Source organism: Mytilus californianus, unplaced genomic scaffold (genome assembly GCF_021869535.1).
Source record: "Mytilus californianus isolate M0D057914Y unplaced genomic scaffold, xbMytCali1.0.p SCAF_8, whole genome shotgun sequence".
Classification (NCBI taxonomy): domain Eukaryota; kingdom Metazoa; phylum Mollusca; class Bivalvia; order Mytilida; family Mytilidae; genus Mytilus; species Mytilus californianus.
In genome coordinates this window covers 16,550,899-16,574,380 of record NW_026262734.1, presented here as the reverse complement: position 1 = coordinate 16,574,380, position 23,482 = coordinate 16,550,899, and the positions used below count along the sequence as shown (strand labels likewise).

General features: G+C 32.0%; 1 protein-coding gene and 1 long non-coding RNA gene across 2 annotated transcripts; one reads left to right on the top strand and one right to left on the bottom strand.

Annotated features, from left to right (window-relative positions):
* Positions 1-4,557: 4,557 nt before the first annotated feature.
* Positions 4,558-10,568, bottom strand: LOC127711526 (uncharacterized). Its single transcript, XR_007986778.1, has 3 exons — positions 10,498-10,568; positions 7,615-7,695; positions 4,558-5,774 (listed from the first exon to the last, which is right to left on the bottom strand). It is a non-coding gene; the product is annotated as an uncharacterized LOC127711526 (long non-coding RNA).
* A 10,773-nt stretch (positions 10,569-21,341) lies between these two features.
* LOC127711913 (putative nuclease HARBI1) lies at positions 21,342-22,906 on the top strand. Its single transcript, XM_052218069.1, has 3 exons — positions 21,342-21,375; positions 21,539-21,925; positions 22,605-22,906. Exons 1-3 carry the CDS (start codon positions 21,342-21,344, stop codon positions 22,904-22,906), a joined length of 723 nt encoding a protein of 240 aa, XP_052074029.1.
* Positions 22,907-23,482: the final 576 nt, after the last annotated feature.

Genomic DNA, 23,482 nt, shown 5'->3' with positions numbered 1-23,482 from the left:
TATGACTTTAAATTTGATATACATGCACAATTCACTGATATATGATTACAAGAGACGTCATACAAAATCCGTCACATATTTTTTTACTTAAAAAGAAGAAATATCCTAGACAATGTGGATCGCCGTATAAACTTGATATGATCTTTCTTTCATATTTGGAACAAAAACCTTTTAAGTTGACTTATCTATACGGTAAAATTTTATGTTCTCTTAGCTTTCATACATTTATTTTAACAAAGTAAGACGTTGTTATCTAAATTGAGGCATTTTATAAAAATGTAAGTTTGTACACAAAAATATACATACAGACAGAAACTTTCACTGTTTCTGTAACCTGTATTGAGAATAATGAAGTAAGGAAATGTAGAAGGTATCTCTCATTTCTTGTCAGTACGGGTTCGGAAATTCCAACTTCTAATAGATATGCAAGTTTATCGCGTTCGTACTGTAGAACATGCAAATCGTGTTGGAGTCTTGTGATTTCATGTTGTTGAATTGTTGAAACTAATGCATCATCAGATCCAATCTTTGTTCTCGTAACTATTGTATTGGCATCAAGCAAGTATTGAATTAATTCTGTGTCATATCCTAAACCTTCCATTTTTTTTCAGGGTATGTCTCATTTGTTTAACTGCATTCTTCAAAGAGATATTTTCGAGCGACATCTTCTCCGGAGTATGCATGGCACCAACGAATTGTTGGACAAGAACACCGGCAATGGTTGCTATTCTGTTCTGAGCATTTTTCTGTATGTCGTCTTCCCTTTTCTGACACCATCTTAGCTTTTGTTGAATTTTTAATACCTCAATTTGCAGGTCTTCAACATTTTTATCGAGTTTGTATTTCTGGTCCAGAAGAATTTTAACCTCTGCGTCTTTGTCAATTTCCTCATTCTCATTAGGACACTTAACGTCTGTAAAAAATATAAATTTCATTTACTAATCTGAAGTCAATGTGCGGTATACTTCATTTCATTTCAAGAAAAAAACTTGTTTAACAATATTTATTTTATCCCTTACGCTTTTGTTATACATTGTAAAGACAAATTTCCATGTCAATAACACAAAGTGTTTGACGTCTCATTTTTTAATCTTCACTTGAGATTTGATACAGTGTCAAAACCTTTGACCCTTCTTCACTAGAAACCACTTATCCTTTTTTGTCTGTCTGTGCACTTAGATAACGAAAACATGCAATACTTTTATTCTTTAACATTATACAACCTGTTTTGCACGTCTGCTGTTTTCTTTTAACCGCTTTTCCTGAATTTGTATTTGAAAGATCTTTCAAATTCTCTAAATTAACGAGAATTCTAAACATATTGTTTTGTAAAAGGACTTGAATCACATTCCCTTTAAAAAGAGCGACGAAAGATACCAAGTGGATGCTTAAACTCACAAGTTAAAAACAATCTGACAAGGCCATAGCATAAAACGAAAAATGGCACATAGTCATCAATATTATGATGGATTGCGGAAACTGAAAAAAGAAGAAGAAAACAACGTTACTGTACAAATACCAGCGTATAGCTACCTGGGTACCTATATGTTGGTATATGTACAGCAATGTAGTTTTTCTTAGACAATGAACAGAGAACCAGGTTAACCGCTTGGTTAGTACCTATATCCACTGTACCGATGATACACGGTGTTTCTGACCGTATTTCTTTTTGCATCGCTTGTTGACATGGAGAAAGGGTGCTCACAGACACGTCCGCGTTCCGATGTCGTCAAAATTATATTTTGAGAAGATCCCTCAAAGCGATTGTTACCAAGATGAAGAGCACGCGCTCGTCGTTAGAAACATGCGTTGAAAACTGCGCACTGTTAAAGGGCCGAGCCACCTTAATCTGTTTTTAACATTCTTATCTATCTCATTGAACATGTTAAGATATTTACACACCATTGAAAGCCCAACCTCCGAAAATCCTTACTTTCATGAAATCGTGCCTATCATTTAAATCGTTCGAGTGTATATATATTGTTTTACTATTTTCTACTATGAAATCTTTAAACTTTACTGTCAATTTCGACATCTTCTTATCAATGATAGCATATCAGTGTATTTCGAAAATAAACAGCACATGGATACAAGTATAAGGATTGCTATATCAAATATGACCTGAACATCATGATCTTTCGAAAATTAATCTTTCATATCAAATGTCCCCTAACTTTGGACAACAATAATTAATATATAAGTATTATATTTGTGTTTTGTCTTTACACTCAAGATCAAAGATTAGAAAACAAAATATAGTTTCTTCTTATGTATTATGTTACGCTACCGTCCCAGGTCAGGGCAGGGTTGGGCCTTCTTTAACATGTTAAACCTTGTCACATTTTGTATGTGCCTGTCCAAAGTCAGGAGCCAGTAATTCACCGGTTGTTTTTTGTTTTGCTGTATATTATGTTTTGTTTTGTTTATTATTTATACATAAATCAGGCCCTTAGTTTTCTCGTTTGAATTGTCTTACATTTTCATGTTGGGGCGTTATGTAGCTTGCTACGTCTACCACTTTTGGTCTCTGGTGGAAAGTTGTCTCATTGGCAAGCACGCCATGATTAAGAAGCAGAATAACACCTATAGTTTGATAAAAAGAATTACCCATTTTGCAGAGGAGGACAATGATATAAATTTAGTCTAGAAATTAAGTGCTATTCAAGATATTAGGAAAAACCAAAACGAGTCTTCAAGAAATTACAAAGAATGCAATCAAAGTAATTCGAAATAGGGAAGACAATTAAAAAATCATGGAAAAAAAAAATAAGTCGAAAAAGGGAAGACAATTACAATATTATGGCAAAATAAAATAAGTCGAAATATTTCATCAACAAACCTTAAAACAGTACAAATAAAATCACAACCCCAAAATTTCAGGTCCATTAATGGCAAAAAAAAGGAGGACAGAAATGTGGTTTTGATAATTGATTATTTGTGACACACATATTCCTAAACAGTCAACCAAGATATGGTAACGAACGGTGTCAATTTTACTGTACCAGATGCGGATTTAGATATATAATTATTGACCCTTCAGTGATGATCAAGGTCAAAATATTTGAAAATCCAAACAAGTTAGCCAAATACAGACAACTGTCGAAGAAGTTATTTTAGTTGCGCTGAGTTTTGTTGCATCTTTGTAAACAGAAGTTTGACAACCTTTATCATGTTTATCAAAGATATCGTCATTGGAAGCGTTATTGTTTTTACTTAAAATATACGTACATGATGTTTCAATAATTTACCGTCTACAACTTATGCATAAGCCGTTGGGTATTTACATTCGCATGAAGCCATTTTCAATAGCACTTTCTAAACTGGACTCTATTTACAAACAATTTATGTTAAGTCCTGTTACCAAACAATATTCTTATCGATACAAAACCCCATGTGTTTATAAAACAAATTAAACCGTGCTATGTACTAAACAAACAAGCTGAGCTGGACTTTTTATTTGACACAGTCGTCATAAAGATATGTTATCCTATACGGAAACATTATTCTGACTCAGAGCCGACCAGTCTTTGCTTTTAATCCTTTAAACGCCAAAATAAGATTTGCAAGTCTTTGGTTTGACCTGACTGTGATCGAACCCCTGTCCTTCTTACAACCAAAGAATATCCCATGGCAATGATCATATAGATATTGAAATTGAAACACTTTGGTGTAAAAAAGATGCATATGAGTACGAAACAAACTGGAAACATTTTTATAAGTTCGTTGTTTCTTTAAAAAGTCAAGAAGATTTTCTCAATCCAAGCCTTTTCTGTCTTTTTATTTGGACTGTTGTACAAGAGTGTGCCTTCTTCCTTTGCTGTCTATAACTAAAGCTATATTCATATATATGTATTGCTGTCATCTTACAAAAATAACAGCACAAAACAGCTAGGAATATATACCAGAAATGATGGTTGATCGAGCACTAAACTGTTCGACCAAACAGAAGACTTGCATTATTTATTATGAACATCCCAACATTGCCTGCATATACAGTATTTGGCTACATTTTGATTTATTATTCCATAGCTTGGGTTTGTCTATCGAGATTGTTTTGGTAGAGAGTTCCTGCTTAAACTAAATCAATGAACGAATGTCATCATTACTTCGTTGACAGTTACAGAATATGTATGTCACGAATGATTATTCTATTTCTTGTCACTCGTGAAGAAGTGTGCCTCCTCTACCGGAGCACATGAGTTAATTTGTGTTTTAGTTGGATTCTTCTTGTTACTTACAGTAACTTTTATATTATTTGTGACTAACGGGACTACTTTTCCCTTTTTATTTTAGTTTCCCTTTCCTAGATTGTGCTGTTTTTTTTTAAACCTTCTTACGGAATACGTAATTCTCTGTTGGTTTAAATTTATTCAAAAGTTGTCTAGACAATTTATAACTTGTTTTATGGTATATGCACGCAACTAATGTAAACTATCTTATATTACTCTTTAAAGATTTTTTCCTGGTATCGTGATATTTTTGGGTTGTTGTCTCATTGATTCACACCATACATTTGTTTCTTTATATTAAGTCTGATGTTCAATAATAATACTGAAGTCACAGCACTATTTTAATTTGTTTCATGATTTAAATTACAATTGCAAAGTGTACATATTAGTATATAGATTAATAGATTAAACAAATTTTAGTTAGGAAAAAAAACCAGTTGAAGAAACCAAGCATTAATGTTAGTGTATTTATTGTTTCATGTAACATCATCACATATTACATATATTGCATGCATTCAGATCCGGTTTACAAACTTTTTCAAATTTTGTACACAACTTCTATGGCCATTTTCGTTTGATTTATTTGTATCTTATTGAATAATTTTGAAAGTTCTAACTAAAATCTAAGCTATTCATATTATTTATAAATGAAAAATCTCCGCAAATGTTCTACAATTTTTGTGAGATAGGGTATACATTCGACAAATTAAGATGCCTAAAGAGACATCTTCATTCTGCTGAGGGTTCCTAGATTTACAAGCTTTTCTAAAAAGAATGCAGCATCTGCTAACTTCGTAACTAACAAAGCGATGTCTGCAAGTCCACCGGTAGCAACCAACATCGTAATGAAAGCAGCAATCTGTGCAGAGGTCAAGATCCAATCGTACCAGGGCATATCCGAAAGAAGTGCTTTCGTTATCTTCCAGAAGATACCGTCTTCAAAGGCATCAACTACTAGCATAAAAATATCTTTTGCCATAGCTGGAAAATCGTCTTGATCTTTACGTATCTGTTCAACGTCTTGTAGCAGGGTATTATCTTTTCCCAGTTCTTCTATGACAATATTGATAACTTTCTTAACTTCTGCTTCGTCATCAGGAATTCCAATTCCAATTATCTCAAGGACGAGAATGATAGCTTCTACAACAATGCTAGCTGTTTGCAAATCACTTGCCTGCTTCAAATTTACTGATGAACCAAGGGTAATAGCAGGATACATTTCTTTTCCATTTCTCTTAATTTGAGCTTTTTTCTCTTTTTCGTTGATGTTTATTTGATAAGTTTTCATTTCAAGGGCTTTCTTCATCTTTGTTATCCGTTCTGGTGTCAAATGTGAAACTGCCTGTTCGCCCTTCTTACCTTCCTTCCTTATGTTATGTAAGGTTTGCGATAGCTCTTTAACTGTTGATTCGGCTTTATTCCGGATTTCATCAACTGTTTTTTTGTCCAAAGTCTTATCGGGGCATTGCTCTCGTGCAGTCTCTGTTGCTGCTTTCGTTATGAATGAATGGAACAATTTGTCAGTTGTTTCTGATGCCATATTTGCTGTAAAATAACATTCGAAAATTCAGTACATAAAACAATCAAGTGAAAACGAATTTTAAGTAAAATACATTATACTAGCAATCCTATATTTGATAAGTGCAAAACACACTGTTCTCGAATGAGCTGCTCATTGTAGGTTTCCGATTCATGCATAGATTTAAGGTTAAATTAACAAAAAAATGGCATTTCAATTATTTATTTCAAAATAATGGACATACACTTATAGATTTACGTCATGTGGGCTTAAAATATGTATAATTTGTAAATACTCTGCTCTCAAACTAGCTATTTGATGAAATGAAGGATACATATGCATACATCGGCAGAGAGAAATTGTAACCAACAAATGTTAATAAATTCAAAGAACTCGATATAAATCATTACAGTGCCCTTAAGAGAGAAATGATCAAAGCTGCATGACAAAATCATTCATTTTGTATCTGTTTTTGGTTATATTTCCTGATAACCAAATTCAAACAAGAACACTGAATGTGAGATATTGATATAGATGCCTGAGCCTTCTGTTCAGTTGTAATTTCTACTTCAAACATTTATTGACAATTTGAAAAATATTTGACCTAGTAAAAATATATGTAAAATGGTTACTTTAACAACGCTGATCTATCAATAGTGGATATGAATGAACTATTTACAGTAATAGAGAGGAATCGCTTCAGGGTGTTAATCTATTTGAAACAGAAGTAAAGAAGTGCTAAAATAAAATAACGCTTTATAAACTTCGTGCGTCCAAAACCCTTTTCTGGATGTGTTTTCAATAGGAACACTCAAACCTAAGCATTTGAAAACCAAGGTTGTAAGAATACATAGCTACGTTAGAACCTATATGTCCAATATGGAGATAGAAAGAATAACAAAATTCATCTAAGGTAAACTTTGCCTGAGGTTAAAAGTAAAAATAAAGTAGATATTACGATACAAATGTTCAACATATAATGAATGACAAGAAGTTTGATGTTAAAATATAAAATTAAGGAGATGTGGTATGATTGCCAATTAGACAACTATCCACCAAAGTTCAAATGCAGTTGATGTAAGAAATTATACGCAACCGTGAGGCCTTCAACAATGAGAAAAACCAATACCGTATGGTCGGCTATGAAAGGCCCCCACATGAAAAATATGAAACAATTCAATTGAGAAAACTAACGGCCTAATTTATAACAAAACAATTTACGAAAAACCAATATGACAGACATGAACATACGACAACCACTGAACTACAGGCTCCTGACTTGGGACAGGCACATAAAACCCATGTTTAAAGGAAACATTGATTGATTCATGAATTGCTGTTTAGCTTCCGGCGCTAATAGTGAAGTGTCAATAAAGTTTTTAGAATATTAAAATAAGGACAGACAACACAATATTCACTGATAATTGCCAAATCCTACAAAAGTCAACTTTGCCTGAGAGAATTTTGACCATAGTTTCTTAATAATTTCTAAATTTGTCAACGGCAAATTACCGTTTTTTGACAATTACAAACAACTTTTATTAAAATCTATATGAATCTTTGTCGTCAAGAGAACTTGAAGCACTTCTGGAAATGCAAGAAAAAGAATTCCGAAGTAATTTGATTAATGAAATGCAGGTAAATAAAATTATATCATAGCTTCACGCTTTGCAATTAATAAAAAAAATTGTACCCCACCTTTTGTAGTATTTGAAATATTTATTTTCTGTCTTAAAGAGCTTATGATGACGACTCTTTATTCTTAGCACTGACAGAAAGAAATGTGTAAGCATCTTAACTTTATAACTATCAACCATTCAGTAGAATTTTGTATTAGTGATATCAGTATAGGCGCAGAATACTAACCTGACTAAGAAGTTTCTTCTAATGTTGTGTTGTTTTTTACGGGAGAATTCTGTTGGTAACACTTACTTTTGAGAAAGAAACCTGTAATCATATATTTACAAAGATGATACAATGATGTTGCTACTTAAGGAGAAAAAAGTTTTTTTTTCGAAATTGGAATCATCTAATTTGTCATAGTGAATTGTATTTTTCAATGATACAAGTCCTAGTATGAAACAAACCCTGGTTTTTTTTAGACAGATTAAAGGTAGACAATATTAAATTGTATTATTGTTTAAAGAATTTTCACAATCTACATTGGAGAAGCTTTGATTTACAAAATGCAGAAAAAGCTAAAGTTTACAAAATGCAGAAGAAGCTAAAGTTTACAAAATGCGGAAGAAGCTAAAGTTTAAAAAATGCGGAAGAAGCTGAGATTTACAAAATGCGGAAGTTTTATAATGAAAGTTTTCATTAGTTTTTAAACAAATTTTTCGTTATAATCAAACTAAGTCAGTGCAACTGGTGTAAAAAAAACTGTAATGAAAAATCTAAAACACGCGTATCTCATTTTTATACGCCCGTCAATTTTTGAAGGGACGTATTATGGTATACAACTGTCCGGTGTCCGTCCGTCCGTCCGTCCGTCTGTCTGTCCGGCGTAAACATGTCGCACCGTAACTTGAGAATGACTTATCCAAATTTCATGAAACTTAAGATAGTTGTTTCTTATGATGGTCAAACGATCTGTATACTTTTTGGTGAAAATAAGATTAAAACTTTTTGAGTTACGGGACTTAGTAACTAAAACAGGTGTGTGGTTTTTTTTTTCACATGTCGCGCCGTATCTCAAAAACAATTTATGATTATTACTTAAAACTTTACACACTTCTTAGTTATATTAATCTTAAGATCTGTATACTTTTTGGTGATGATTCAAAATTTTATTTTAGAGATATTGAGTATTTTGTTAAAAAAGGGGGAGGGGTTTTTCACATGTCGCGCCGTATCTCGAAAACAGTTTATGATTATTGCTTAAAACTTTACACACTTCTTAGTTATATTAACCTTAAGATCTGTATACTTTTTGGTGATGATTCAAAATTTTATTTTTGAGTTATTGAGTATTTTGTAAAAAAAAGGGGGAGGGGTTTTTAACATGTCGCGCCGTATCTCAAAAACGATTTATAATTATTACTTAAAATTTTACACACTTCTTAGTTATATTTATCTCAAGATCTGTATACTTTTTGGTTTTGATTTAAAATTTTATTTTAGAGATATTGTTTTTTTGGTAAAAAAAAAAGGGGGGTTTTCGCATGTCACGCCGTATGTCAGAAACTATTTATGTTTATTGCATAAAAATTCACACACAAGACGACGGGCGTATCATGCGCTCATGGCGCAGCTGTTTATTATTTTCTTCGTATTTTTGTTTGGGGGGAGAAGGGTTACATGTCTGTCAGCTATCTGAAAGTGGGAATAATGTATTTTATAGAGCAATTTGTCAAAAGCCACTGAATTTTGATTCTTTAATTAAAAATTAATATCAAACAATATCTATATTATTTTCCGATTAAGGTGGATTTGGTGTCTTCAGCCATCTTGGTTGTAAAATAGCAGAAAACAATATCAGTTTAAATCTTAAATGAAATACGCAAATTTTGAAAGAATGCGATTCATTTTTATCTTATTATGACGACTGATTAAAAAAAAAAAGAATATGTTTTGTTAGACTGAATTTTGTTTCCATTTATTTTGATGTAAGAATGTTTTACTGTATCTATTTTGTTTATAACAAGACCACCATTTTCATGGCCAATTGTTTTCTTTTTATTCTCTGAAAACACTTCATAAGAACTATTTTTTCGTAATATTTTGTAAAATGATATCAATAAGTTTACTGTCAATTCTCACAAAATTGGGTTTTCCGTGTATAATGAAAACAAAATCTGATTTTTGAACAACGTGCAGCTTGTAAAAAGCTTAGTGACACATACTTAATTTTATGTTTGGCGGAAACTTGATGTAAACTACGTTTTCGTTAAATATCAAAACGTTATATCGTATTTAATCGGGACCCCGTCTACCTTAAGCAGATCGGATAAATGAATAAATTTCTAAATCCAAGATCATCATTAAATCAATATTTTTAACAATATGTCTAATATAGAGAGTAATGATATGATTGGCAATGCAACTATCTAACATAGTCAAAATGAAGCGGATTTAAGCAACTTTATGTCACCATAGGGCATTCAAAATTGACGAAAACCCATACCGTAGGGACAGCTATAAAAGGCCCCGATATATAAAGATGTGAACTAATTTAAACAAAAAAAAACCAACTGTTTGATTTATGACAAAGCAATAAAAGAAAAGCAAATATGAGAGACAACAACCATTGGCAATCACTGATTCAAGCCCCTGTGAGGGACAGGCACATATAGACTATGGTAGGATTAATCATGTCTGCATGTGAGCGTTCAACTCTCCCCTATAAATGTTGCCATTTACGACATATTTAAATTAATTGTGTGGAACACAAATATTTGAATTATAAGATTTGTACCAGTACTTTTTCTTGATCGAAATTAAGATAAAATTTATTATAAAGTTTAAGCAATAAAAATATTCTAACCACAAATGAATAAAAAACAGAATAATAAAGAAAAGTTTTAAGCATGCATATATTGTCAGAATTCACAAGCAGAAGATTAATTGTTCATTCCAAAATGGAGGGACTTTATAAAACACAAAATTAAATCAAAGCAACAAACAAATGTGTCTATTTTATCAGGAAACTAACACTGTTCAAATTTTCCAATTTTGAAATATTATCGTAAAAGCTTTACTAATTTTCGAATTAAAAAATATAACAGCTTAAAAGCAAGATGTACTTACGTTGAGAGAAATATGTGGACTTTCAGTGAAAATGACAGAATACCCTTTATATATACCAACTGTTTTGGCTTATCGCCAATGTTTGAAAAAATTCTTTTGATTCTTACCCACCCATTTTCTAGAAAATACCTCTAATTGTTACGTTTTCGAGAATTTAAAATTCTCTGAATTAATTCTGCATGAATTAACAAAAAATATGTTGTGTAAAAAGCAGGGCCAAATTTGGACTGAAAAGTGATAAAAAATCATATGACTATTGTGTAAGATTTTTTTAAAGGAATGTGGAAAGTAAAGTTTAAACTGAAATATCGGTCAAATCTCATGAACATTTAAAGTTATGTTGTATCTAAAGATAGAATAATTTGATTGTTTTTGAGACAATTGATACAGATGAATAATTTTTACACTTATTTGTTTGTGACATATTTGAAGCTCAAGCAAAATAAATATTTGCATGCGATAAAGCGTTTATGTAGGAGGGTCTGGTTGAGGGGTCCCTCAATTATGTATTCTTTAAATTTTTAAGTAATTTCAATGATTTAAAATTTTAAAACGTTACATGTATATCAGGGTGATAACTAGAAAATGTATTTTGTTTATAAAGAAATGTACAGCATAATACCAATTTTGTTGTATAGAAAGAAAACGAGAATGATTTTTTCTTGAAAGTGTTTGTAAAAACTATCTCATCATATGTTATTTGAAAGAATTTTAAAATACTTAAAATGTGACACGATATTGAACTGTAGAATAAAGGCAACAGTAGTATACCGCTGTTCAATAGAAACTTGAATCAAATATATTTAGATTCTGCGAATCCAAAACCCTCCTACTTAATTCGATAAAAGTCTTGTATATTTTTCGTGGAAGTTCAAGTACGAGAAACGGCATGGATCTATAGAAATAATTATAATGAAGGCAGTTCTTATGAACAAAATCTCACATATCTAAATAACAGTGTCGAAAAAAAAAATAGTAATAAATAATGTAAATAGAATCTATACGGAGGATATTGATGTTTGTAAACAAATCAGATACTGTCAGTTATCTAAGAACAACAGTTAACATTTATTTTCTGGAGGAAATGGTCACTACAATAAATAGTTTCAAAATTTGAATTTTCATAATAGATTCATTGTTATAATAAATAATGTTCTACATGTCATGCATTTACACTTTTGTTACAGTTATTCCTCTAAGTCATCAGGCCAATATCAAACAGACTTATGAATGTCCTGTTGTTTTACAGTTATTGGTTGTTTAATTAAGATGTTCTCCTCTTCAATTGCTAATTCGTTAGATTATATGAAATATATTTCCGTTTATTATTTAAGCCATATACTGTGTTTTAATCAGATTTGTTATAAATACTGTTTTGTTCTGTGTATGTTTCATATATGTTCTATTTTATAATCATCTTAATGTCGGGCACTCTATTTTACTGCATGTTGATTTAAAGAAATAGTGTCTAATAAAAACATTTACGAAACCAAGTTTACTGCATCCGGTTGACTCCTCTTCAATGATGATCGACGGGATCAGGAAACTAAATCATGAAAATGGAGCGAATCTATGTTCATTTATTTTAGAGAACGATAAAAGGGACCACAATACAAAGATTGCTTTTGTCACCAATCAGACAACTTTAAACTAGGATATTTACGTTCAAACAGCACCAAAAATTGTTCTTGAAAGAAAATTTAAAAATTTTTTAGTATATAATTGTTTATAATGGAAATAGTTTTTAATAGACTGTGAAGTTTCTTTTAATTTAAAATGTTTGATAGTTTTATATTGCAACACCGTTTGACTTTTCTACATGTCCTACGATAAATTAGTACTACGATTGGATATCTTAACTTAAGTTGTTTTATGCATATCAGCCCAGAGTATTACCAGGTTAATTTGTAGCTTGTACGTTTCTAAACCATTTTTAGCTCACCTGAACCGAAGTCCAGGTGAGCTATTGCCATCACTTGGCGTTCGTCGTTATCGTTAACATTCTTACAAATCGTCTCCTTTGAAACGACAAATCGGATTGGAACAAAAGTTTGTGTTATTTTTTCTTAGAGTATCCTGCACAATACTAATATGGCAACATTTATCCGTCGGCAAACATTGTCGGTGTAACTTAACAAGGACCACCACAGGGTCAAACAACAGGTTTATTTTGCAAATATCTCAAAAACCATTAGTTTGTGCCAGAGGTTAAAATGTTTAGTATGATGAGATCTATCCTTGGACCATGCCGATTTTTTTTACTTGAGGATCAGTAGATGGAGATGTATTGCCCTTTATTGATACTTTGAGTATTTTGATGTTATTATGTTAAAACTTCTTCTTCTTAAGGTGGTACCTAACACTACAGGGAGATAACTCTGTAAAAATCAGCTAAACGTTTTAATTACGTTGTATTGTTAAGAAAATATTAAGCTTCTCAATGATCAAAATTGTTGTTTGTCAAACTGCTATATAACCAATGAAATTTTTCTGATAAAGTGGTTGGTTCAAATTTTTTGAAATTTTTATATTTTTGTCAAAGGGTCAAAGTAAACATTTGGTCAAAATTTTATGAAAATTAAACGAGCCAAATTAATATTAGTCAAGGTGTTGGGTACCACCTTAAAACCAGGAAGTGGATTGGAACCAAACTTCATGTAAATATTCCTTAGGATATCCTGAAGAAAAGATGATAAAACAATTTTCGATCCGTCGCAAACACGAAAGTTGTTACTTATACTTACTTACAAATTTCGCAAAAACCTTATGTTTTGAGCTAAATCCTAACAAGGGCAAACAAAAAAGTATGTGTATTTACTGTTCCATGCTGAAAAAATAGGGTCGGTGGGTAGTTAAGAGTGCTTAATGAAAAATAGTCCCAAAATTTTTTAGGGTGGGTAGCGGAAGAGTAAACACACATACTTTTTTTTGCCCAGTGGGTAGAAGTGTTCAGCATGAATATATCTGTCAATAGAGGTCGATCAACAGATTTTGCAAATATCTCAAAGACCGTTATAGTTTTTTTTTTATAAATTGGGAGAGGGTCATTTGTTCAGCATGATAAAACATATCCATAATCAAGAGTTAATGACAAAGTAAAAAAATGGAAAACACCAAATAATATACATGTACAGACCGACAAAAAAAATTAAGTACAAATGAACATCAAAGAACTCATTTTCAAAATGGGTAAAATGTGTTATTTTTTAAATGTGTCTTAAGTGGATGTAGCTAGATATACATATCTTTAATTTAATGCAAAATATTACACATATTCTGAGTTTTAAATTATAAGAGCATATAATAAAGTTAAATTTAAATTACTCGTCATCAAATTTATACTTTGTCTTGAAGTTTCATACGTTCACTGGAAAAGGTCCTCTGCTATCGCTTTTCTTATGTTTTTAGCATCACCTATTTGCCCATCGAAATTTCCGCAAATAGCCCTAGCATTTTCAACGTCCCTTGTTACTTCATCATCAAACTACTCTTCGATACAGACGTCCTTGTTAATTTCACAAATATTGCGGAGAATAACACAGTCTGCAATGACATCCAACAAAAATGGAAGCTGGCCATCAAATCGCTTGAGCAGTCTTCTAAACTGGGCCTTTAATCGGCCAAAAGAGTTTTCTACTTTTTCTACTACCATCCTTCCACTAGATAATTTGTAGATGTATGATTCATGTATTTCTGTTAGTTTTCCTATAAACGGGGTCATTAACCTTGGTAGAAGTGGGTAGGCGGCATCTCATATCAAATGAAGAGGTACGTGTGTGTTATTTAGATTTAACACCTTCTCTGGGAAAAATCCCTGGTTTCCAATTTCAAAAAGCGAAGAATGTCTGACCACTCGGGCATCGTGTTCTTTTCCAGGTCATCCGACACTTATATCTATCAATTTATCTACCTGCATAATAATACTGTAATGATCTTTCCGGTTGTAAAAGTCACTCGAGTTCTCAGAAGGCACAATTATAGGCATGTGCGTGCCGTCTATAGCACCAATGGTTTGTGGAAATCCTAAGTTGGCGAAGCCGTTTACTACATTATCATCCCCTTGGTTTCCTGGGAATTTTACGAATGTTTTAGTCTGAACTTGTCTCATTTTCATGCATGCTTCGTGTACAACATCACACGCCGTCGATTTCCCTAATCCAAATAATGCAGTCATCGATCGAAAGTCCATCTGCGTACCAAGATACCAGAAGTTGGAAGTCTTTTGCCAAAAGGAACAGCCGATCGCATCACTGTGTCCTTCTTTTATATGTGGACCTAGCTTTTCTACCAAGAAACTAAATGTTTCATTTGAAATTGTAGTATGGTGCCTCCAATCCCAAACTGACCAAACATTTGTTGCTTCATTGTAAATGTCAACTGTTCTTTCTTTTGCCCACAGAGCTCTTTCTGTGCATGGCATGGTAGCAAGAGCAACAAACAACAAACATGTCATTTTTCGCTTTCGTTGCAATTTGCCCTATATCTAGATTTGCCGAAAATGCAAACATCTTCGAAAGTTAAATTTAATTTCACCAAATCTAATTATATAATGAATCAACAGCCTTAGCTTGGTAGTATTTTCATTGAAAATGTTTCTGAAAAGTACTAAATGAAAATCACAACTTCAATCCAGTCAGTATTGAGCGCTATCGAGAAAGTGCAAAAATTCAACATTCAACATTTTACTGATAAAAGTCACTCAAAGAGCTACGTTGGACATCAACTATGTATTGGTCGATCAACGCCATAAAATCATTTCACAAAAATATCGTGGAAAGTCCATTAAATGTTTCAATGGTCAGTGGTCACTATGCTATAAAATTACTCGAATGATTAACCATTAACAACTGCATATGTGTTATTTTCTTCTATCAGTAAGGAATGTGCACTTTTTACCAAACAAAATACCATTAAAACGCACTACCAGTTTAAAAATAGAAAGACATATTTTGTTTTCAGTGGTTATATTGGAGTATTAAGACAGGAAAAGATTTTTTTTTGTATTTTACTAACCACAATCTTTAAGAGAAGATAATGACCTTCAAACAGGGGGTATGATTATACAATTTGTAAATGCATTATAGAAAACTTAGGAAAAGTGAGAAAATACCAAATGGGATATATAAACTCATAAATCGAAAACAAAATTACTATGCCATGGTAAAAAACGGAAAACGGAACTAATAGTTCAATATACAAACCTTTTTCCTTACAAATTTTCAATAAGGATGTTCGCTTCTCTTGTGTTTGTCTATTTGCAGGTATTCAGAATCTTCTAGTTTTTTTCCATGTTGTGCCAATGAAAATTGTGCACGCTAACCCTTACTTTTCTTTTCATAATTTTAAAACATGTAGTTTTAAATTCCATTTTTGAAAATCTTATAAAATGCCTCTTAGTTCCGTTATTTATATACTATCAATTTATAACTGTCTTTTAAAAAGATTGTTATTTTGAAACGGAGGAGCGAACATCCTTAAAAGAGGGACGAAAGATACCAGAGGGACAGTCAAACTCATAGATCGAAAACAAACTGACAACGCCATGGCCAATAATAAAAAGACAAACACACAAATAATAGTACAGATGACACAACATAGAAAACTAAAGACTAAGCAACACGAACCCCATCAAAAACTGGCGGTGATCTCAGGTGCTCCGGAAGGGTAAGCAGACCCTGCTCCACATGTGGCACCCGTCGTGTTGCTTATGTTATTACAAATCCGGTAAATAGTCTAATTCGGTAGGTCACATTCGTGAAAAGGGAAGGGCATTGTAGTTACGACATAAGGAACATATCTATTTTCCTCATCAATTGCTATTTCCGTTCGATTTCATGAAATCTATTACCGTGTATTATTTTAGCCCCTAACTATGATTATAATAAGAATTTTCATATATCATGTATGTGTTTTTATATATGTTCTTTTATAAACTCTTTTACACCAAGATGTCGTGAAATGAAATTGGATACCCTGCATTTATCGTGCTTTTCAATAACATTTAATCAAATCGCTAAAAGATCTCCTCCTCAATTATTGAAAACTGTCATTCTGCATTGACAATAATATCTTGGTAACAATTCGGTAAGTTAAATTCGTGAAAAGGGAAGGGTATTGTAGTTACGACATAAGGAACATATCCGATATCATCTGGAATGTTGCTACGTAGAAATGGAAAGTTCACAATTGGGAAGCTGAAATCATTTCTTTTGTCGTAAAGTTTTGTTTTCAACCGACCCTCATGGTCAAGTATGTTAATTATATATAATCTATTCTTCTTCTTTGTTTTTGTTAATACTAAAATTACCAGGACTTTCAGAAATAATTGTATGACAATTAACTTAATCGAATAAATTAGAAATTTGTATTATATACTTTATACTTTCTAATTCTGTGTCAAATAGGTTTGTGGTTTAAGATGACAATATTTCTGTAATTCAAAATGTTTAATTGGAAACGATGTACCAACAGATTGAAGATTTTTGTGGTTGTTATTATAGTACTTAAATGTAATTGAGATCTAAAACCTGATACCTCAAATATCCGTGTCGATTATATTGTATGACATGTTTACTTATTATTCTGATTTTCTAGCCTTTAAAATTAACCTATTAAAGGTGGCTTTTTTATGAATTTTCTGCAAATTTGTTTTCTTAGAAACATGTGCATATTTACTAGGTGTGCCTTCAAAATATTTATTAACAAAATATTATTAAATAGACTAAATGCATTTCTCCAAAAGAGCTTCAACTAAAAAAATCTGAAAATAACAGTCTATATATAGTCCGTTTGAATACAGAACTACATTAATACAAGATAGAAATATTGATACTTGAATATACTAAAATACAGACGTAGGCAACTTAGCCATCACAAACTTTTCTAATATGGATGGCATTATTCCTTTTGTTGGTTGATTAATTAAGCTGTTTTCCTCATCAGCTCATCAGTTGCTATTTCCGTTTGATTTCATGAAATCTATTACCGTGTATTATTTTAGCGCCTAACTATGATTATAATAAGAATTTTCATATATTATGTACGTGTTTTTATATTTGTTATGTTTTATAAACTCTTTTACACCAAGATGTCGTGAAATGAAATCGGATACCCTGCATTTATTATGCTTTTCAATAACATTTAATCAAATGGCTAAAAGATCCCCCTCCTACATTATTGAAAACTGTCAGTCTGCATTGACAATAATATCTTGGTGTAAATTAGTTACGCCATTGAGGCGTATCTTATACATAATTTTTATTTTATTAGGTTTTCAATATATTCTTTTGTCTATATATATAATCCCTTAAGTACCTTATTTTCCGTAACTGTTATTTTTAAGTTGATCAGTGGTGACTAAGATATCAAATTATTCGAATGATTAACAATAACAACTGCCTATATGTTGTTTTCTTCTATAAGTAAGCCACGTGCATTTATTTTACAAAACTGATTACCTAAATAGAAATAGATATGTTTCTTTCGTGGTTATGTTGGAATATAAAGACAAAGATGAAAATAGAATTTTCTTAAAAGCACGTTGTTTTTGATTTTAGCTACCCGAATAAATGTATATTTCGACAGCAATCTTTTAGAGAAGATAAAGATCTTCAAACAGATGATATATCATGGTTATAAAATTTGTAAATGCATTATAGAAAAATTAGGAAGTAATATTACAATATACAAACCAGTTTTCCTTAAAAATAATCATAAAAGGGCGTTCGCCTAAATGTTAAAGTAGACTAATTATATCTGATCAATTCCTTTTTCATATCACCAAAGTTACTAGGACGTTCAGAAATAATGCTAAAATAATAAGCTTCATCGAATAAATTAGAAATTTGTATTATAAAAAATATATCCACTTTTTACTTTCTAGCTTTGTGCGATGTAGAATTGTGGTTTAAGGTAAAAATATTTCTGCAATTTAAGTGGAAAAAATTAATCAACGGACTGAAGATTTTTGTTTTTTTTTAGTATAATGCCTATATGTAATTGGAGATCTAAAACCTGCTACCTCAAATAAAATAACCTTGAACCTACTGTGGGTAAATATGAATCAACAAAAAATAAAACTTAACTTCCGTGTAAATTATATTGTATGACATTTGTTCTGTCTGTTTATATTTTTAGCCTTCAAAATTAATCAATTAGTGGTGAGATTTTGGGGAATTTTCTGTTAATGTTTTTTCTTAGAAACATGACAGGAGTTTATTTTTGTGAACACAAAATAATATTGTACACCAGTTCGTATTAATTCTATGTAGAGTATTACTCTTTATAGGATGACATATTACTTTCTATTAAGAAATAGCAATAAGTATATTCATATAGCACTGCATATTTACTAGGTGTGCCCTTCAAAACTGTTGTTGGTTTTTTTTTTCGGGTGCTATCATTGTTTTTGTATGTCCACAAAAATTGAAATCGACCTTTATTTCACAACAGTGTAAAAAGTCAGTCCCTTAACACATCATTGTCGATATAATGGAATTCTATATTCTAAGTGAGAGGTTTATCTAGCTATAAAACCAGGTTTAATCCACCATTTTCTACATAAGAAAATACCTGTTTCAAGTCAGGAATATGGCAGTTGTTTTCCATTCGTTTGAGCTTTTGATTTTGCTATTTGATAAGTGACTTTCCGATTTGAATTTTCTTTGGTATTTTTGTTATTTTACTTTTTAAAAAAGGCAAAATCAAAAGCTCAAACACATCAAACGAATGGAAAACAACTGTCATATTCCTGACTTGGTTCATGCATTTCCGTATGGCTTGGTAGCAAGAGCAACATACAACAAACATGCCATTTTACGCCTTCGTTGCAATTTGCCCTATATCTAAATTTGCCGGAAATGCATACATGTTCGACATTTAAATTTAATTTCACCAAATCTGATGAATCAACAGCCTTAGCTTGGTACTATTTTCATTAAAAATGTTTCTGAAAAGAACTATATGAAAATCACAACTTCTATCCAGTCAGTATTGAGCGCTATCGAGAAAGTGCAAAAATTCAACATTCAACATTTTACTGATAAAAGTCACTTAAAAGAGCTACGTGTGACATCAAATATGTATTGGTCGATCAACGCCATAAAATCATTTCACAAAAATATCGTGGAAAGTCCATTAAATGTTTCAACGGTCAGTGGTCACTATGCTATCAAATTACTCGAATGATTAACCACTAACAACTGCATATGTGTTCTTTTCTTCTATCAGTAAGTAATGTGCACTTTTTACCAAAAAAAAATACCATTAAAACGCACTACCAGTTTAAAAATAGAAAGACATAATTTTCTTCAGTGGTTATATTGGAGTATAAAGACAAGAAAAGAATTGTTTTTTTATTTAACTAACCACAATCTTTATTTAAGAAGATAATGACCTTCAAACAGGGGGTATGGTTATACAATTTGTAAATGCATTATAGAAAACTTAAGAAAAGTGAGAAAATACCAAATGGGATATATAAACTCATAAATCGAAAACAAAATTACTATGCCATGATAAAAAACGGAAAACGGAACTAATAGTTCAATATACAAACCTTTTCCTTACAAATATTCAATAAGGATGTTCGCTTCTCTTGTGTTTGTCTATTTGCAGATATTCAGAATCCTCTAGTTTTTTAAAGGCAGTGCTTTAATGCCTTTATGGTTGTCGGGTTAATTTTTCCTTCCGCCATGTCCGACATGTCTACGTTGGGGTCATTAGCCATAATAAAAATCCGGTAATATTGAATTCTTTCATCCTCTTTTTGTGATATAAAATGTTTTTCGTTTCAATTCTTGTACATACGGAAATAAAGAAACGATCAGTGTGTTTTGTTAGTTTTCAAAACTTTTGATAAATTTGTATTTTGCATTATAAGCAGTCAACCGATTGACAAACTAAGAGTTATTTGAATTCCGTGTGGAAAGAAGTCGGGTTAATTTCGAGTGTTGTCTGCAATCTAAAGATGTTTTTAAATCATTTCTGTCGTTGATATAACAATGAAAGGTCGACTGAACATGAATTATATTGCATATTATACAATTTAAAGCGCATTTCGGTTTATGCACGTGAAGCCGTAGGACGTTATTGTTTACAATTTCGGTATCAGTTATGTATATGGTCTACGTATGAGCTCTTTCTCTAGGAGCACCTCCAAGTGTATATAATTTCCCGACAAAATGACCGACTAACAGCTATGGGAAAATAGTTCAAAAACGTTCCATATAATAAAATGCAAATGCATAATTGATCGTAACTTTTTTTGATACTTATTATATTATTTTAACAAAATGGATTTCTGAACAAGAGAATAACATACGAGGATTTGTCTAAATTTCTTCACTTCCGGGAGCAGTAATACGCAAATTTTGAAGGTCGTGACCTTTTTTCATCGCTTTCGTTCCGCATCTTTTAACTAGCTATTGTTTGAAAAGAGCTAGTTTTAGATTTTATACTCGTATAACTTTCATCAAATATTTTTATGAAATATGTTTTGAAAATTTTAATACGCGCTTTCATTTTATGTAAATTTTAAATGTGTTAACAAATGGGCGAACAAATTTAGTCGTGTTGCTTAGTCTTTAGTTTTTTATGTTATGTCATCTGTACTATTATTTGTCTGTTTGTCTTTTTATTTTTGGCATGGCGTTGTCAGTTTGTTTTCGATCTATGAGTTTGACTGTTCCTGTGGGGCCGGCTGTTCAACTTGTCGTTAGCACTAACGCTCCGTTAAATTTTGCTAACGTATCGATAAAATTTAACGTCTCGTTAATCCTGTTGTTCATCTCATAGTTAGTTTTAACGCTCCGTTATAATGTTCTTAACTTGAGTGAAATTTAACGATGGTAGGTAGCAGCGTTAAATCATTTAACCAAGGTATAATTAGAAAATGGCTGCTTTCATGATGCTACCACCAAGAGGAAGGACAGAGTTTTTAGGGGAACTATTTCACATTTAACAAATTTAAATGACGATGAACTAAGAAGGAGGTATAGATTTGGCAAGGACTCAATTGCATACCTTTGCAATCTTCTCCAAGACACGCTCAACAGGCCCACTAACAAAGCAACAGCACTGACCGTTGAACAGCAAGTATGCATTGCACTGCGTTTCTATGCATCCGGCTCCTTCTTGCAAGTTATAGGAGATACTTTGGGGTATGACAAAGGAACAGTTTCTCGTGTTGTTAGTGATGTGACAGATGCCCTGATTGACATTAAGGATGATTTTGTGAGTTGGCCTACAGATGTAGATTCCATCAATAGGATAAAATGTGGGTTTTACAGGCAATGCAACTTTCCGAATGTTTTGGGGTGCATTGACTGCACGCATGTGAGGATACAGGCACCATCAGATGATGAACCATCCTATGTCAACAGAAAGGGGTACCACAGCATAAATGTGCTAGCTGTCTGTGATTTTGAAGGTATTTTAATCTGTATTTTGCCATTCCGTCGTTGTTGATCTTAAATTGTTCTCTCCCTTTAATATAAAATCACCTTGACACTATCGATATAAACAACTAGGTCCTTCTGTTTCTACCCAAATTTCGGAGGTTCGATTAACTTGAGTCCGGTCTTTATAACATTTGAAAAAGATTAAAGGTTTCCATTTTATTCATCTTGTCCACACAGAAAGGTAAAAACATGAACGAATTTTCGACATGTGGGACGTTTTCGCTGTGCAACATTGTATTTTTGCTTTATACGACAAAGAACTTCAATTCACGGTACAAAGCGGCATAATGTGATTTGCATTTCTTTCTTTTACTCTTTGTAATTTCAAATTCTCTTTTGTAATCATATAATAATAGCAATGTTTATTACATGTTATGTCTTAAAACGAATATTGATATGTTTGTCTATACCCGAATTTTCTTGTTTTTAAAAATTAAATGCCACTAATGGACATGTAATAAGAAAATAAACTGAATTGATTCGATTCCTTTTTACAAAAAACGAAATTTGTTGAGGAATAACTGCGTAGTACTTTGGATGAATTCTTTTTTAGCAGGTGCGTTGTTGTACTTGCATAATTAAAAAATCTGCTATTTTATTTTTTTTATCAATTGTCTGTTTTTAAAAACACTGAATTCATATTTACAGGCAGGTTTACCAATATATTTGCAAACTGGCCAGGCTCCACTCACGACTCCCACATATTCAACACATCAACTTTGTCTAATTACCTCCAGACAAATCACAGGGGATTGATAGATGGTGTTATTCTTGGGGACAGTGGATATGCTTGTCGCCCTTTCCTGCTTACTCCATATGCCAATCCAATAGAGAGACACCAGCAAAGGTTCAACGGATGCCATGCCAGTACTAGATCCGTTATAGAGAGGACTTTTGGTATTTTGAAAAGACGGTTTCATGTTCAGCATTCTGAGGTATATTTATATTAAATACAGATTTAGCATTGCAATTCATATATAAATAAAGAACAAAATCCATGTAATGGTTACACCAAAATGGGTGAGAGATGTTTGGTAAACGTCCTTGAGACAGCAACCCGAATATATAAAATTGGAAAAAAGGCGCCTTGAAGTCAACAACAAAAGGATGCCCATAAAGAGCTTTGTCAAGCGCTGTAAATTTATCTTCGATTTAGAATTTTGAATATGCATTTGGTATCACCGCCATCACGTTTTTAGAACAGTTATCTAAGTACAAAAAATGAACTATAATTTCAAAACATTGAAAGATATTTTATATGTCTATTGCCTATTATCTATAAATCAAGACATATAAAATAGGATATATATTTCTGCATGCATGACACCTTTTTCATTTACTATTAATTACACTACATAAAACCTAAATGAGCATATTCTTTTTCCTATTTAAGGTCAGAATAAAACCAGAAAAAGTCTGCGGAATTTTTGGTGCATGTGCAGTGTTGCATAACATCGCCTTGTCCAGAAATGAACCGTTGGTGAATGACGATGGTGCTGGTGTTCGACTTGATCAGCCCGTGCAAT

Coding starts and splice junctions, on each gene's coding strand:
- LOC127711913 (XM_052218069.1), top strand. CDS start 21,342: ATGGTAGGTAGCAGCGTTAAATCATTTAACCAAG. Junction 21,376..21,538: donor CGTTAAATCATTTAACCAAG/GTATAATTAGAA, acceptor ATCTTCTCCAAG/ACACGCTCAACAGGCCCACT. Junction 21,926..22,604: donor AGCTGTCTGTGATTTTGAAG/GTATTTTAATCT, acceptor TCATATTTACAG/GCAGGTTTACCAATATATTT.